Source organism: Colletotrichum gloeosporioides (assembly GCF_011800055.1).
Source record: "Colletotrichum gloeosporioides strain Lc1 chromosome Unknown consensus_36, whole genome shotgun sequence".
Classification (NCBI taxonomy): domain Eukaryota; kingdom Fungi; phylum Ascomycota; class Sordariomycetes; order Glomerellales; family Glomerellaceae; genus Colletotrichum; species Colletotrichum gloeosporioides.
This window is the reverse complement of record NW_025544681.1, coordinates 284,386-302,408: the sequence shown is the minus strand read 5'-3', so window position 1 is coordinate 302,408 and position 18,023 is coordinate 284,386. Positions and strand designations below refer to the sequence as shown.

The window sequence follows — 18,023 nt, the reverse complement described above, 5'->3', positions numbered from 1 at the left end:
TGGCTCGTCTAAAAGTGCCGAGCAAATGGGAGAGCCACACCTTGTGATTCGCATCATCCCATCCCATGTCTTGTCATCACCATGTGCACGCTGCAACGGAGGGTTTGGAGGCGCTAGCTGCGCGCTGACATGGCAGTCATTGCCTCCCACCGTCGTCTCTCTGGGGGTGGTAGGTTGAGCATGAGAGCATGGCCATGTTGCTGACACCCATCGACAGCTAGCTTCCTGCCATGCATAGCTCTCTCCGTAGCAGCATAAGCAGTGCCCGTGTGGGTTTTGACTTGCCAACGATGCCCCCCAGACTCATGTATTGTTCCTGAGGTGGAGGGCACTTGACATCCCTTTTTGTGCGCCGGCCGTCCTTGGCCCGGCTTGACACAACCGGGACCCCGATCCCTGGTCCCTGTTTTGTGTTCTTCGGCCGGGTCTGTTCTATTCTGTGCTGTGCTATGCTGTGCTGTGCTGTGCTTTGGGCTGCAGTCGGCACGTTGTGAATCTTCACCCCCTCCACACATCCTTCGTCCAGTGACCGTTGCGAGTGGCTGTCATCCAACGCAAAGTTACGACGCTTCTGCCAGAGACGCGAGGCCCAGTGACATTGCAGCTACGGCGAGATGCGCTTATCACCTTGGTCCAACCCAGAAACACACTCTTAGCCGTTGCCGCACGTCTCGTAGCGCATAGCTCCTCCATCCACCACTCTCTCGTCCTCCGACTCCAACGAGGTCAGGGTATGACCTTGGCATAGCGCAGATGCCATTCAGACTTTACGGCATACACCGCTCCTTGGGGGGCCACACGACAACAAGACGGCGCAGTTACGAACCGTTGGGAAACGATGGTTGCCAACCAAAAGCAAGCATGTCACCACCAAAAGCTGTCGTTCTCCATTGCTTCCTGCCGCATCGTGCTGTCAGACACTTGACCCCAGGAAGGACCGATTTGCTATCCTCATCTCTCTCTCTCTCTGTGTGTCTCTTTCTACCCCTTCACGTCAACGTCTCAGCATAATCAAAAAAGGAGAAGAAACCAACAAGAAAGTCACTTCATCGGATGACCCTGCTACCGCTCACCCAATCCCCTCCTCTTACACACCCCCTTTTCCAATAGTTCTAATCTTCTTGTCACGTCCCAGCTCAAGGGAGGCAAGGAGAGGAGAGGAGAGACCGACTGGGGTGTGTCGGCGGCAGGCTTAGATGCTGTCCTGACACCGGCAGTCGATCATTGTGCGGCCTTGACACGAGGGAGGGGACGTTGAACATTGAACGAACCGGGCGAACCCATGTCCTTCGTCGCCTGTCATTATGGTTCCTTGATCGCGTGTGTGTGTATGTCTCGAACCCAGAAGGGGGGCAGTGACAAAACGTTTGTGTGCCAAGATGTCAGAGACAGAGACATGATGGGAGGTCTATCTCGACCGCAAGAGCAAAAAGCAAAAAAACCACAATGGAACATTTCATTCCTCTCGCTGGCCTCTCCGCGGACGTGCATTGCAGGCTGCTGCTGCATGTTTTAGCAATCTAGTGACATGCTCTCTTGAGACCAGAGAGCTATGCGTGAGACATGCCGCTGGGGTGAAAAGCTGCACGCCATCGGCAGTCACGGGTACGCATGGCATGGCATGGCATGGCATGAACTGAGATGTGCAGCCCGGCCCAGCTCAGGGGAAAGGCTGGCAATGAGAAACAACAAAATGACGAACTGGCGGAGGACGCTACCGGACAAAGTATACCGCAGCGCTGGATTTTACGGCCCAGTGACTTGAGGGCCAGCGTTGGTTCAACGTGAGGTTGGACTGAACTGGCGGAAGGGAAAGGCAAAGACTAAGACTTAGGGGAGCGTAGTTCGATGGATCTGCAAGCCTCCGTTATCGAGATCGCAGCGGCTTGCCTGACATGCACCGGCATCGTCAACGGATCCGCCAAGCCGTTCTTCCCACTCGCGCCGCCGCCGCCGCCGCCCGGCCGGTGGCCTTGCATCTTTGGTTGGGTGCTCAGCAGCAGCCTCTTCTTGCTCAGCTGTGTGTGTTGTCATGGGAAAGGGTCCTCAGATGGAGAGAAGGATGAGGAGGCGAGGGAGGCTTACGATTACGTTCCGAGTGGTGGTGTCGTTCCTAAACCCGTACCAAGCCAACGGAGGCCGGACCCAAGTCAACGTGTCTAGTGTTGTGGACCTCGATCTCGCACTTCGCGGCCCTCTCCCTCAATCTAGTGTACGAGCAAAGAGCGAGCTGCCCAGGCGTTGATGGATGATGGTGGTCTTGTCTTTCCCTTCCTGTCTCTCGCTCTCTGTATCTTCCCCCCACCGGTCGACGCCACTTCCCTCTGGTCTCTGCCCTGCCCCCGATCTCGTGGCGTCTCGTATCATGTACTACCATCAAATGCCCCCCAAACCACCCACTCATCTCACTCGCGCGTGCAGCGCGTGGTCTGGACAAAAAAGCATCCTACCATGGGTTTTGTGTCTGTGAACCCCGAAAAGAGGAGAGAAGAAAGGAATCTAGATTCCAAAACCGAGACCCCTCAGACATGGTTTCTTTTTCCTGCTGGTCTCCCCGCCCTCTCTTGCGGGAGGGGCGTGTGTACTGGACGCGGGTGTGCTGTGTTAGTGTGAGGGCATGTATGTATCTACTTCCGTCTCTGCAGCTGCAGCAGAAGCAGCAGTCACAGCAGCAGGAAGGAAACAAATCACCCGCCCGCCCTGGCGACGTTGCGAACTGGGCAGAAAAAAACAAGAAGGCAGGACGGCAGGTACGCAAGGACTTTTTGGGAAAACTTGGCTCCCCTTACACACGTCACGCCCCCCTCCTCTGTTTCCCTTGCCATGAGGTCTGCTCGTGTGTTACACACTTGAGTCCAGTTTCCCATCGATTCTGCGTGGTAGTAGCTCCCCCGAAAAAAAGTGAAGAGGAGCGTGAAATGTTTCACAAGAGAAAAGAACACTGCATGTTTGGGAAGGGGTTCGTTCGTTTTTCCCTCGCTCCTCCATCCAGTCAATGCTTTTTCTCGCATTCTAGACGTCCCAGTCGAACGAATCTCCTTGGTTGTTTCCCTGTTTCCCCCCACCCAACCACACACACCACACACAAAACCACAGCGGCGGCGACGGCGGCAGCCGCGCACGGCGCACGGGAGAGGCGGTAACTGTAGCAAAAACGAAGAAAAAGAGTACCTCGAAAACATTGATGACGACAATGGTGCGGTTGACTTGCGTTGGGACAGACTCTCACACTCTCTCTGTGTGTTCATACTAAGGATTAACAGGTGGCTGGGGGGAAAAGAGAGGTACAAAGTAACAAAAAAGGAAAAAATGGCACCGGTCTCCGTCTTAGTCCGGCACGAAGGGTCGACTAAGGGACCATTTTCGCCGCCCGCCCAGCCCTTCCCATCGAGAGCGGCGGCGACGGCCGACCGCGCGCGCGCGCGAGCTCCACGCTCAGTCTCCCGCTGCAGAATCCGTGTGTAATGATGAAGCAAACGTTGGTTCTCGTTGTGCGGTGGCCCAGTACACTGGAAAGCGTGCGGGTTTGAGGAACGACGAACAACCCTCAGCCAAACAACTGTCCAGTCCAGGCAGAGAGCAGACTGACTAAAGGTGACCATGGCCATAGCACGGCGCCGGTAGTATCCAACCCGGGATCTTGGGTCCTGTGCCCCGAAATCTCGTTATTTCTCTCTCTTGCTACCGCTACCCTCCCTTAACCAGCCAGCTGCTATAGGGTCCAATCGTCCAGGTTGATGTAACCGCATACTCCTTTCCTTTAGCCCATCTATTACGGGGGACCGAGAGTAAGGGATAAGGGAGCAGGCAACATGGCAGAGATGGGGAAGGGGCAAGGCGTGGTTGGGCCAGGCGTGTGTGAGTGTGTGCGTGGGCGTGCGTGAGAAAGACATCTCGCCATCCAGGAACCACAAACATCATGCTCTCGTTAACGGCTCACACAGACCCTTTTCGTTTCCTTGCACGCTCTCTGCTTGATGTGTGTATATTTTGGTTAATGTTGCTTACGGGCTGATGATAAACACAGCTTGTAAACAATCATGCGCTTTGATTCACGTAGAGTCCGTCCACTGACTTCCTTCTACTTCGTCATGGGCTGCTGGTATAGGCCAAAAAACGAAAAAAAAAGATCTGTTCGCTCTAGGGCTCGCGCACCATGGACCATGGCTGAAGGGGAATGCGTCACCCGGAGGCTTGCTGATCACAGATGGAACCTAGGGAAGGCCATTCTCGTGTTTCCTGGGCAGCAAGTTTTCTCTTGGCGAAAGGCTTTCCGAGCTTTTCTTCAATGTTCGAAGGATGGGAGGAAGGATCTATCTTCCTCGTCACGCACATGAGAAGGAATGGCTGTCATCGAATGTTTGAAGCTAAGCGTGTTTACGAAACAAGGTTTTTGGTTGATATTTGTTGTGTTACTATGTACAGAGAACAAAATCGACCAGAAAACAAAAAGTTGGTACACTGATATCGTTCTACGATCCCTTTGTGGTTGGTAAAACTTGGCCTCTGGTTTGGCTGGTTTGAAGAAAGGAAAAAAAAGAGCCCCGTGATAAGCAGAAAACACCGATAAAAAGCGTTGACCAAAATGTCCGAGATGAATCTCTGTCTGATGAATGCATTTGTCTGCCCACCATCCGCCAGTAGTGCCTGGTAAACCGCCCCGTTGAACCCCTTTGCCCATAAACCCATTTGTGTGTGTTGTTGAATAAGAATACATTATTCCCATAGATACAGTCGACATAGAAAATAGAAACGAGGTGGGCGACAAAAGCATTGGTTTTGCTGGCGCGCGCCCCCCTCCCGTGGTATTTTTATACAGAGCTCATGAAGTATTAGTGTGTGTTCCCCTGGTGCCGTTTTGTGTTTTTTGCCTTGCGTCAGGTCCCCATCGTAGTTCGTCGTTAAAAGATGATTGGTCTGGTATGAATTCTTTTGTTGCGTTGTTTGGAATTTTTGTGTTTTTCTTTGTCTCTCTTTGGTGCATGATGATGCGAGGCGTTCTTCTAGATGCTCCCCCTCTTGATGTGCGCCGAGCGCCGTTGCTTCAGGCTCTCGAGGTCCTCGTCAAAGGCCTCGCCGTCGCTGAGAGGAACGCTGGAGCGCTTGCCATCATCGTAGTCGGCGCGCTCTGTCGACGGCAGGATCTTGCTCTCGCCGCTGCGGCTGGACATGGCGTCGGACTCAGCACGGGCGTTGCTGATCATGGTGGGCAGCTGCCGGCGCCGCGCGTTGATGAACCAGTTGGAGATTTGGTCTGTTGGAGGCAAAAAAATTAGCGTTTGGCCCCAAAGAGAGTCTAACGGTTTCGGAAAGCGTAAACTTACTCATCTGCAATCCAGTCTGACGCATAAGCTCCTGCTTCTCATCCTCGGTAGGGTACGGGTGGTGCAGGTGGGCCACAAACCACGCACGCAGCTTGTCAGTCGTCTCCTTGGGCAGGTTGCCGCGGCGCTTGCGTTGCTTGCTGTCACCGTGCATCCCCATGGCGCCAAGCTCTCCAATGCGCATGAATTCAGGATAGTGGCCATAGCCGGCAGCAGAGAAAGGCGTGCGGTCGAACGGGTGGATGGCACCGAGAGACAGAGACTGGACTCGGCTGGGATGGTGGTATCCGTAGGCGTAACCGCTGGTGCGGTAGGCGGGAGCTGCCTCCATCATGGGGGCAGGGGGCATGCCCATCGAGGGACGGATCGGCTGGAACTCGTCCTGGGAGTGACCACGGACACGCTGCATGGGGATGGACTCCCGCTCGGAAAAGTTCATGGGCGGCAGGCTGGGAAGCGTGGGGCGGATCTCAGAGCGTTCGTTAACCTCCATGGCAGGGGATCGCATGGAAGTCATGCCGGAGGAAGACATGTAAGGGCTGGTTCTCGCTGATCCGGTCCAGCTCTCAGTGGCAGCACGGGAAGGGACTGGCGGGGAGATCTGACGTTGAGGAATGCGGGCAGGGCTGTCGTAAAGTCTCGGCACGCGGCTAACTCGCTCACTCTCCTCCTCTTGATCGATAGAAAGCCTCCTCCTCTTGTTCGAGTTTGGCGAGTGAACGTACTCCGGAGGGGTCATGACACCGGCATATCCAACGGTTGGTGAGGTGTTGGAAGACGTTGTCCTTGTGGTTGACGCCTCCTGTGGTTGCAGGCGAAGGTGAAGTTCTGGGATGGCCTGATATCTCTGTCAGTCAAGAATGTCGTGCTTCTCAGACTTGGTTAACAAACCTGGCGAATGGAAGGTAGGGCGATTCTCTCGGGCTCAGTGCGAGGACGCGAAGAGTAGTCTGTGGAAGCAGACCTGCCGCCATCCCAAGGGTAGGACTTGAATGCTGAATGGGGGGATGGAGCAGCCATGGCGAGCATAGACATCTTGTGCTGTGGTATCTTGAAAGCGAAGGTCTCTAGACACGACCGTTGCGGATGTAGCGCTGAAGGCTAGATCCTGTGGAAAATAAAAGAATGGTGGGCTCGAAAACGGAAGCCGCACGGCGGACAAGGACTGCTGCGGTCAGCGAGAAAGATCCGGAAGAGTCGGTTTGCAGAGGAGCGTACCGAAGTCGGTCCAGCCAGGAATTTCAAAAGTTGGCACGTCGAGGATGGTGCTCCTGTAATGTTCTGTTGCTTGGTTGAAGCTGTGTATCTCTGTTTCGGCGGCGGGGTCGAATAGACAGTTGTTATAGTATTGCTCGTCAACGACAGGCGTGGAGAAGAAGAAGCAATAAAAGGATGCTGATGTGATGGTCAGGTGGTCCCAGCCGTTCTTCTGAATCAACAAACAGCTCGAATGGGATGATGGTCGGTGATGATGGAGACAGATGCAAGGTGGGATGGCAGTCCTTTTGTATATCTTTGAGTCTGGGGGAGGTATCGGTGTTGTGTGTAGTAGAGGTGTGTATGTATGTAGGTGTGTAGAGTAAGGTAGGTAGGTAGGCAGGCGTATGGCAAGGTAAGGTAAGGTAGCGTGGTAGGTTGGTGGAAGGTGGATTAACGGTGGGAGGCGCACAGATGTGGTGCCAAAATAGGAAATGGGAGAGAAGTGTCGAGGAGGAGGACCCGGCGAAGAGCCAAATTGGACAAATTAAGACGGTGATTTGAACACACTGAAACTGACACGAACCAGCCTCAGACGAAAGAGCCCCCCAACTAGTAGGTTCTTGAGTGAATCGGACCGTGGAAGGGAGTTGTGAGAGCTGTGTGAACTTGAAAGAGAAGCAGCAGCAGCAGCGCACAGCCCACGGATGCTTAATGCCTTGCTACTTGACCTATGTATCTGGGAACGAGCCTTTGCTGATGTGGGGGAGGGAGGACGGTTTTGACGGAAGAGACTAAACCTGAACTAGCCCAGAGCTGCGAGGCATGGGCATGGGTGGCATGGCGAGGAGGACGATCAGGGTACAAGCAGCCGTCAATGAGGAACAAGAGGAGGATTGCCCATCTCGACCAGGGTTGCAGGACCACGCCGTCCGTACCCACATCCACCAGGGCCTGCTCCTGGGATGCTGATGGTACCTCCCAAGTGGCGTCCCCCCCCCTCTGGCTCTGGCGGACAACGGACTGATATGCTAGGCTCGTGGTGGTACTGGGATGTGTCCAGCACCACGGGGGGGGGGGGAAGGGGGGCATGGATTAGGGGTCTGTTCGACGAGGCCGACCAGGATGCGAGAAGCAGAGTGGAAAGATGGGAGAAGCAGTAGCCTGCCTAACAGTGACACGAAAAAGGGCCACTAGGGAACCGCTGTGTGTCCGTGGGCAGGGGTCATTTTGTACACTACACCCCGGGCTGCTGATGGCTTGCTCCCGGGCCAGGACGGTTGTGATGTAGATGAAATTGCCCGAAGGGGGGCGCCGGCGGGTATGGAGATGTTCAATGGCGCTGCTGCATTACTCCAACGACGACTGACTATCCAACGTGCCATTACATATGCAACTGGCGCGCTGGCGTCAAGTTACCTCACCCTTCCAAGCCAAGCCTCTGCAACGCTCTGGCCGCCAAAAGGCCAACTAGGTTACTGACGGATTGTCAAATATGCAAACGGGACAACCAAGAGCCAGCAGACAAAATAAAGATGTGCAACCCGACATAAAAACAATAATTGACGGCAGACGGGCTTGGCGGCCTTGTTCACACGTCGAGTCCCCCAACGTAACGGTGTCGGCCACAGAGAGGCCAGTGTCCGCAGATACAGATACTCGACCGTCATTTCCCCAACGGGAGCCCCATAGGAGTAGTGTATTGGCCGCCGCGACATGGGAAGCCGGAGATGCGGTCAATATGGGATGGATTCATGGCATATTGCATCCAAGAACGATGCCCGTATGGGTTCGTTCCGAACAGGAAACCGACCAGGTCCAGTCCTTGATGGAATCTTCAGCAACACGATGCGGTCGCCCGGCAGAATACCTGTCCTTCGATGGCGTCCTCGAATCTTCAGGCCCTTGACGGGCTGCCGCGTGAGCTCAAATCTATTTTCGAAGACGCTTGCAGAGTCCTGAATTATCCTGAACTTCATACTGGGCCGATTCGACGTCCGTGATCCCTGGACGTGGCGGCTTCGGGAAGCTGATCACCAGCCAGCCATGAGGCCTAGCATTGCTCTCGGGCGTTCGATTCTGCCATCGTTCTTTTCCCCCTTCTATGTTTACGCAGTGCATCCATCGCTCGTGCTCGCCTTCGGTGAGGCGCCGTTGATTTTGCAAATCCCTGTTGTTTTCTTCTTCGTGCACATGGTCAGGGAGTGAGACAACCTTGATAGGGCGTACGTCGAATATGTCATGACTTGGAGACGTGTTGACAGGAATGGGACCCCCAGTTGAAAGATAGCCCGATGGTGTGTTACAGTCGGTGCAATGGGTGCATTCTTTGCTGCTGGTTGTTCAAGTTCCGGTTCGAGCCCGTACGCCAATGTATGAGTGTGTGTGAGAAAGAGAGCAAGTGAGAGAGAGTGTGTGCACGTAGGCGTATGGTGTGTACGGTGTGTGCCCGTGGATAACGTAGATGGATGGACGGACGACGTTTAGGCGGATGGATGAGAGCCAGGCCAGGACCTGGGCGACTGGGGGCCAGCAAGGCCAGCCAGGGCAGCCTTGACGTGACGGCGCTCCCCTGCTTGTCTGCCATCGATCCCATCCACACACCCCCGAATGATGTCCATCAGCCATCCCAAAACAACAAGGCGGGTCCGGAAGTCTCCTGGATGGGAAGAAGTACGAATAGAGCAGAGTTGAGTTGTGCGCTAGAGCGGCTATGCCATCCGCCGCTGACACGCCCACCCCCTTCAGCCCAATTCTAATGCTGTTCAGGTATCGTGATTTGCGCAGTCAATACCTGGATAAGGTCCGCGAGCGTTACAGGCCTGCAAGTATTTGACATTGCCGCGCGAGACCGCTGACGAGTGAGAGGGCAGACAACGCGATTCAGACGTCCGTCCCAAGCCTTGGGTTGAAGAACCGGAGCCGAACAACTTTGTTTCTGACAAGAAACTGGGAGAGTAATGGCATTCTTCCTTTTTTTTTTCTGCTTCTGCTTGTTGCCTTCCTCTTGTCGCCTCTCAAGCCACCCGTCAGTCGCCCGGTTGCAGCTGACGTCTGTGACGTGCTCAAAACAACAACCTCCTAACCGTACAAAGTCCGAGGGTTGGCTGGTTGGGAGCTCCTCCTAGGCGTCGAACGTCCTTCTGAGGCTTCGACCACGACCTTCGATGGCGGAGGCTGTGCTTGTCAACATCGACAAAAAAAGGGCATGGCACTTCGACCCAAGGACAATCGATGTAGACTGAAACGTCAACCATCATTGGATGCTTTTCTTCCGTCCGAGTGTTTTGGAACACGAGTTGAGTTGCGCGCGATGCATGCAGTGCGTTGCGGCTCCCACCATTGACGGGCCATACGTCTGGTTATCGGATCGTTCTGACATTTGCCTTATCTGGAAGTGTTTGCAGGCCTTGATTCAAAACGAAGGCTGGTGTCCATTTGAGCAGAGTTGCTGCTCTGCGATTGGTGATGATCAAACTTTGACATATGTAACCTTTGTCCCCTCGTCCCTCCCCTTTCCCGCCAACACCCTTCCATCCCCGCAAAGCATCGAGGTACCCGATGTCATGCGGCTCCCGTTTTTTGTCAGCTCCCGAGATGGCGGGATGCTTTATTCGACAGCCATCTCGTCAACGAGCAGCAGTCTTTCACAGCCGGAAGAACCGCCGAGTCAGTCGCCTGAACTAAGGGCATTCTGGCCATGACTTTGGTGACTACCGTTTCAACTTTGGGTAGACGTGCTTATTTTGGGGAATCATGGCTAATGAGGGGAGATGGGAGGCGCGCCCTAACAGGCAAGCCTCAACTCCAGGGAGTTCCAGGGAGGGGCCGAGTGCCTCTTCTCTCGTTGTCCGTCGCAAGGGAACACAGGCAAGCGCGCTCCGGAGCCGAAGCCGCCCGCGCGAGGGAGAGCTGTCAAAAACGCAGATCTACCGCGGTGATCCTGTGGCCCCCGGTCGGCACCACAATTGATTGGGCCTGTGGCTGAAAGGAAGTGGCATGTTCCGAGTAGCATCAATGTTTTGCCCTGGTGGCCGTGGCGAATCCTTGCTTCGAAAAGCATTGTCTGGGGTCCCACGATAATTCTTCTGCTCGCCATTCTTTGACAGGTCCCAGAAACAGGTCAAGGTGTGTGCATGACAGGTCCAAAGACTGGAAGGTTCGTGACGAGATCTAGGGAAACGATAATTGCGATTGGTCGCTCGGGGCAGTATGCGGTACGGTTGATCTGAGGTCGATCGGAACCAAGATGGGATTGCTCAGGTTGTCAAACGCCAGCCTTGATTGCGATTGGCTCCTCAGGATCTGTCATGATGGGCTCCTTGTCAAGTCTCGCCTCAAGTTGCTGCGCCCCAAGGAAGTTGAGTTGGGGTTCCGGGGAACGGCGTGCACATCATACATCACACAAAGGAGGGTGGGAAGGAGACAAGGAGAGACGGAAGCCCGGGTGCTGACTGATGGAGGACCCGTCAGGGGCCACGGTGGTATCGCGAGTTTGACATCTGAGGTTTGCTGGTGTGAGTGCGTAGTAGCAAGGAGAGGGCGTCTTCTTTTGCTCGTCGATTTGGGACGTCGCAGCTACTATGGTACCCCGTAGTTGGAAACCGCTGCTGGGACACGCCAAAGGCACAGCGTGCAGCGACTGCACGTACGCTGGTGCCCTCGCTTTGGGTCGACAGTTTCGATTACCAGTAGCCTCGAGTACGGCGGCCGCTGACTGGCTGACAGAATGCTGCTGCTGTCGAAAATGCTGCAGCCCGACCGCTTTCTGGTCCAGGCGGCGTTGTGGACTCCCATCGAGGCCTCCCCTTGTCAATGTTGTTTTGTTTGATAAAGTAAGGTGAGGTAGGAGAGCAGTGCGAAGCCGATCTTGTCACATCTGCAAACCTTGAACCAACTCGCGTCATTCGGGTTACCAGTCGCTAGGCTCTGCTGCGCTGGACCGCCCTGCAGCTTAGCAACAGCCAGTATGACAACGGGCTGGCCAGAACGCTCAGGTAGGTAGGGTGGTAGGTAGGCAGGTAGCAATCAGCCGGACTGTCGAGCCACTGCAGGTACCGATTCCTCCGGCAGTACGACGGCCTCTTCCAGTGCTTAGAGCGGCCCTTGCTACCAGGTCACCAGTCCGTGTGTCGGGACAAGCTGAAGACGCTCCCAACCAACGGTTGGTCTTGCAGATGTATTGTGGTGTTGGTGTGCAGAGCAGTTTTTTCCACCCCTCAACTCTTAGTTTGGAGCCGTAGGGAAGCCAAGGTTGGTCTGACAGCGCACCGTAGGGCACCTGGGGCCATGCTGGCGGCTAACACGGCTAGTCTTCAGGCGAAGAAGTCAAGCGCAGCAGAGTTCCGAGTAACAGAGCACGTTCGCGCGGGATCTGTGCTAGACAGGCGATCTTTGGTCTGTCCCAAGTCTCCAGCCCCGAAGCCAGAGAAGGTTTGCTGCTTGCGCGTGGCCCAAGTGTGCAGCCCAAGTGTGCAGCCCAAGTGAGTACGTCCAAGTCTCTCGATCCTGGTCTGGAGTATGTACACAACAGACCGGGGCGGGTCCGGAAGTCTGCCTGGTGATGTGCGTAAGACTGACGACGGTAATGGTGGCGGGTACGTAGACACTTGGACTCGCAGTTGGTTTTCGACGTGCCCCGGTAGGCTGCTGCTGGCTGGATGGCTGGTACCAAGAGTGTCTGGTCCTCCAATCAGACTCTTGCTATCGGAAGGGAATAGCGGTTGAAGTCTATGGCGTTCGGAGGGAGACAAGATAATGTTTGCCATGGTTGACTGGGATTGGCTACCGAATGCTTCTGTTGATGATGAGCTGACGGGAGGCTGCGACTTGGTTGCCTTCCTAGATCTCACAGCCAAGCGTCTGTATCGATCTCGGGGGTGCACTGTACCGGTGGCCATCTGCATCGGAAGGTCGCTGTGGTGGTGGCCCCAGGGCCATCGCCGTCGCCATCGCCACCGGGTCAGCCGTGGGCATGGGGGCTTGTGGCTTGCTTGGGGGTGGTTGAGTGAACTGGCAAGGGTTGGGTGATGATGCGTGATGCGTGGTGCGAGATGCGTGATGTGTGGTGCGTGTTAGGCGTAGGTAAGGTAGGGACGCGGGTGCTTTGATACGCTGCGATGCAATGCTCGAGCCCGGCCTCGTGCTGGCGCCTGTGTGCCCGAGGTCAAGGCCAAGCAGCATAACAGGTAACCTAAGGTATTGTCAATGTAGACAAGCAAGACAGACGCAAAGGCAAGTCGCTGCACTGCAACTGTCTCTTGCCCACTGACCGGTTAGTTGGTGGCTGGCATCTGGCAAACGGTGCAGACAGCAGCCAGTCAGGTAGCCAGACAGACGGTCAGAGACATGCCGCGTGGTATTAGATGCAGCTCAAACCAGATCGAAATGCGAGGTGATTAGATGGCATCTGCACCCGTCCGTCGAGGACTGCGACGGGCATCAACCCCAGATGTGCGTCCCGATGAGCAAGGTTGGTTGGTGGTCGGTAGCGCGATTGGGTGAGGTGGATATGCGGGCAAGATTTTTGTTGACGACCTACGGGCTTACAATGAAAGTGTTGCTGTTACTTTACCTAGGTAAGGTAGGTACCCAAGATTGGGCTTTCTGGGCGTGTACGGAGATGCGCAAATTGGAGGGGAAAGAGCCACCAAGTGTCTCTGCAACTATCTAGTGCTTCCAAGACTGGCTACAACTAAAGGAAGGTGTGGTCTGCACTTGCTGCTATTGTCGCACCTGCACTTGCCAAAACGCTTCCACCATCACCAACAACGACACCGCCCAGCCGCCTTTCCCCGTTGAGTGTGCTCTTTCCTCCTGCCCCGCCCAAAAATAGCCAGACTCCCCCAACTCCCAAGACTGGAATCAACCAAGACACAAGCAGACAAGGTCGACGAGGCTAGCACCAGTCTGGCGATGCCTTCAATCTTTGCATTTTCCTCCACGGGCATGGACTGGACCGCCCACGAAGCCAACCAAGCCAACGACAGCGGCCCCAGCAGCCTGACACAGCTGGGATGCGATCAAGCCTGGACAGTCCCGCACGCCGTCTGTCGTCCGTCATGGGGCCCGCGCCAGACGTCACTTGGCACCCGGGCGTCTCCCGATGGCTTTGCGGCGGCGGATAGGGGGAGAAAATAGAAGCGCAATTTTACTTGAAGTGCCGTCGGAGCAACTGACGAGACTTGCTGTGATTGGCCAGTCAGTCGCTCATCACCTCACCAAAGTCCCTTACCTTACCTACTGCAGAATATTAAGGTAACGGCTACGGATAATGTCTCTCTGGTCACTGCTCTCTAAAGTGACGAGGGCGTCAGCTATCACGCCAAGGGGGGAAAATAGAAAGAAATAAAAAACTACCTAGCTGCTCAAGGCATGACATGGGCATGCACGGAGCAGCGTAAGCAGACCGACTCCACTGTGCATTTGTCTTGACTTGAATTGGATTGATTGAATCGTTTGCCTGCAAGCCACAAGCGAGAGCAAAGTGCCAGCTCCTCATGCATCCATGGAAAGAGCTCCTGCCCTGGACATGCTGCAGCCTCACGCCTGCCTCTCGGTCTGAAGTGGGAGACAACTCCCGCCAGTCGGCTCTTCCCATTGGCCCTGCCGCCCCAGCAAAGAGATGCGGCGGAGAAGCCTTTTCCGATCCAAGCCTCCCATTTGCTGGCCCTCCACACCCGCCCCTCCCTCCTGCCCTTCACCGGGTGCCGGTGCCAGAGACTTGGACTTGACAACTNACCCGCCCCTCCCTCCTGCCCTTCACCGGGTGCCGGTGCCAGAGACTTGGACTTGACAACTGCTGCGAATATCCGCCAACAACATCGTCTCTCCCGATATGAGATGTGATAGACCGACGCAGCAAACATGATGCACATGCGCCCAGAATCTACTCCTCCTCCTGCTCCTGGTCCCGGTCCCGGTCCCGGCCCTGGACAACTACCCACGACAACTACACTCTCGAGTCTCGACGCCGCCGCCACGCACAGGCATGTACGAATACCTACCAAGAACGAGATGCTCGCTCGCACTCGTATGTACTTACACCTTGACCCTGACCTTGCCAAACCCTCGTCATCTTGTGCGGGTACGGATACCTCGACGGCCCTGACCCGCCCTGGCCTGGACTCGACCCGACCCTAACTGCTATCTTGTCGTCTTGTCGAGCTTGCTTGACAGACGGGCGAGTCTCCGCTACACAAACACACATACCTTACGCACGCGCGTGCACACCACGCACATCCTTCCCTCCAGCCATCGTCAACCGGTCAATCGCGGCTGGCTTCCGGTTCACCGCACAGAGCTGACCGACTGTTCAGTGCCGTTTCGAATTTGGGCCAGCCCGAGTTCTCAAGCTTTCTAGCCCCCGCCCAAGGCTGCCTCTCTCAATCTCTCCATCCTTGTTCCCTGGTCTCCACGAAAGAAAGGCGAAGGGCACTCGAAGGAGCATCTTCTTCCCACCTCGCCGTCGTCGTCGTCGTTGACGAAAGGAATAGATCGGCCGGTCAGATATTCTGTAGAACCTGTCCAGAGATTGGACGCCACGGGCTGCGCGTTGACACACACAAGGGCCGATAATGATTAGGAGCTGGGGACCGAGCCCCGAGTCGAGAAGACGTCCATGGATCTTCTACGACGTCTCAGGGGAAGGCCAATCTAACTGCTAAACCTCATACTGCCTATCATACTCCCCGGACACCGCCTTGGATCTTCAAGTTCCTGTCATCTTGCTGGAACAGTTCGACCAATCTTCCAGAGCCTCAGCCACCGAGCGATCCCGGCACCCGTCTTCGTCACGGCGGAGTACCAATCATCAATCCGTCAATCAATCACATCCACCAGCCGCAGGCACAAGCGCACTGTACAATGCCCTCCCGCTGCCCTGTGCGCCCGAGCACATGCCCTCCTGCAGAACGGACAGGACGATCATGCCAATCGAGTCGTCGTCCTGGCCGACTGACGGCCCCAAATTGCTTGCCTGTGTGTCCGCCCATCCCGGCCGCTTCTCCAGCCTGATTGGCCCTGCTGCTGCGGTCAAGTTGAGCAGACTGCATAAGCCGTCACTGATGTCTCTATGGACCACGTCCGAATCCCCTCAGCCTGCTCGCCTCGCTGACGCAGCGGCCCTCGCGGCAGCTGCATTTTGAATCGCATCGCGCGCCACTGCAGACGCCAACAGCAGCATGCGCGATCACAACCGCCTGTCGTTCACAAATCGATCTTGCTTCCCATCCGACGCTGCATATTGTTCCGACCCAAGTCACCGCCGTCAACTTGCATGTCACCACCGTTGTCTCCCGTCTACGATGCCCGCCTGGGTTCTGTCTCTCGGGCGGCATCTTCCACCTCCGCTCGTCAAAGCCCAAGGGTCAAATAGGGGAGTTCGAGCTGCTGTGGAGGCTGCCTTGTCATACCAACACGGTCCAGCTCCGTCAGTGTCCTGGATCTCCACCAGCGACAAGGGATATCGCGCTCGACGATGCAACCCTAAAAATACCTTGTGCCACAAAAGAGAGGCTCCGAACCGCTTCCGAGAGTTCTTCACGTTATTCGTCGTCCACCGGCTCTAGAGCATCCTCCGAAGCTTCAGGTTGCTGTCAGGAACGTTCATCCAGAAACCTTAACCAACAGCGCCAACATGGCTTGATTAATTATTGTTATTGTTTATCTTCCACCAGGTCGACAGAAATAGAAGCTCCGTCAACTAGTCCGGCCGAACAGACACACAAACATCGCGTGGGAGCGTCTGTTCGCCTGAACGCCTCATGTTTCAGAAGACTTGATCGACTGGCTGCAGCCTCCCTTCATCTGTTTGCATTGTATCTCAGATGCTGCGTATCGTTATGTCGGCGGATGGCGCACAATATTGTGCTCGCCGTGCGTTTTCGCCGACCGTTTTCGAAAATACGTGCTGGCTGGCATCTATCTGCTGAGCGGCATGTCCGGCCTACATTGCAAAAGGGCGACGACAGGATCGCTGCGGTGGGGATTCGAACTCCAGGTTATTGCGCACCAACACATGGCATCGTACGTTTGACAGCTCCACGCAGCTCCACGAAGTATGGAAAAAAAAAGAAATGGGACTCGTTTTCTCGATGAATGCCAGGCCTGTCCAGTCTGCCAGATCGCTGGGTGGCCCACCCATCCGCATGTGCAGGGATCACATTCGCAAAAATCACCCAACTAAGCAAAGATTACCCGTCGTGAGGGTTCCCATTCAAATGGATCTCCATTGTGAAGACCAGGGCAGGCAGGGGCACGACTTCCCATTGATGAGACGGCAGAGCCCGCCAACTGGGGTCTTTCAAGGGTTCCTTAGGTGCCACCGACCCAGTTATCTTGCTGCTCCACGTTTCGATTCGACTCGGATCCGGCTCCGTCCTTCACTACCGAAACACCCCGAACCGGTGAACCGTTCCAAGGTCAGGTGATGGGACGCCTCAACACGAGCCCATTTGTGGTATGCAAATGATTGGAAAACATCGGTCTTCATACGCAAAGCTGTGCGACTTGCCGCAGGCACTGCTGAGGCGTGGGGGGACAGCCGCGAAGCCGCATCCAGCAGGAGAGAATTTCTGCCACCAATGCCTTGTCAAACTCCAGGATTCTTGAACTGGTGGGTTGGCTGACAATTCCGGGGATTTGGTCCTTTACTGCGTAGAAAGGCCGGGGACCGTATCCAGCATACTTATTGCGTGGAGAGACCAACCGCCATCGACCACCCTGAAGATCCAAGGGATAGAGAGCCGCGCCAGTTAATCACGGCCAGATTATCCGCATCGATCGTGCAGTCGCAATCTTCCCATCGCCTGTCAAAATGTGGGTGAGCCGCACTCCGCCGACCTGGCACCTCATGTTACGGCCATGATGACCCGCCCACTCAAATTGAGTTGAGTCTCCGGCCGGTACTTTTGCCTCGATGGGTTTTCGAGGAACCTAGACCCGTTGCTTGCGATGGCGAAGGCGCAAGCAAAAGGTCATACGAAGACGTATGTCTGTGGTACCCAGGCCACCTGGGTTTCCCAGGGCACGGAGGTGTCATGGGTCCCCGATGCACTCTCCATTTCAGCCCGCCCGGGCTTCAGAAACCAATTCAACGGGTTTTCACATCAACGATTCCTCAAACGGACGGACCATTGTGCAACCGCAAGGTGTGCAGCAGCGTGTCACCAGCACTCGTGTTGTAGCCTGTTACCGGGCCTCATTCTCCCCGATGACACAGGAGCTCCTCAGTCCAGGCCCAGGAAACTCTCAGCAAACAGCCAACGAGATACCTGACACGAAGGAATCACCCATGCACCCCTATCCAAGCTGTTAGGCATTTCTTTTGTGTTCAACGGAGAATGCCACCGTCCAGAGAATTTGCATCTTGGCCATGCTAGGTTCCGTATCTTTGGACCACAAAGCTGGGTCAGCCATCAACGATTGATTCATTGAACGGCCAACGCCCCGTCCTCTAATTCCCAAAGCTGACAAGTCCGCAGGTAATCTCTTTGAAGGGCA

At 55.4% G+C, this 18,023-nt stretch overlaps 2 protein-coding genes across 2 annotated transcripts; one reads left to right on the top strand and one right to left on the bottom strand.

The window, feature by feature from the left end:
• Positions 1–5,003: 5,003 nt before the first annotated feature.
• Positions 5,004–6,359, bottom strand: GCG54_00005999 (Homeobox protein 4; the record flags this gene model as incomplete). The annotated part of the gene is made up of 3 exons (XM_045406013.1): positions 5,004–5,254; positions 5,325–6,162; positions 6,216–6,359. 3 exons carry the CDS (start codon positions 6,357–6,359, stop codon positions 5,004–5,006), a joined length of 1,233 nt encoding a protein of 410 aa, XP_045265396.1.
• An 8,028-nt stretch (positions 6,360–14,387) lies between these two features.
• On the top strand, positions 14,388–14,663 carry GCG54_00005998 (uncharacterized protein; the record flags this gene model as incomplete). Its single annotated transcript, XM_045406012.1, has 1 exon — positions 14,388–14,663. One exon carries the CDS (start codon positions 14,388–14,390, stop codon positions 14,661–14,663), a length of 276 nt encoding a protein of 91 aa, XP_045265395.1.
• Positions 14,664–18,023: the final 3,360 nt, after the last annotated feature.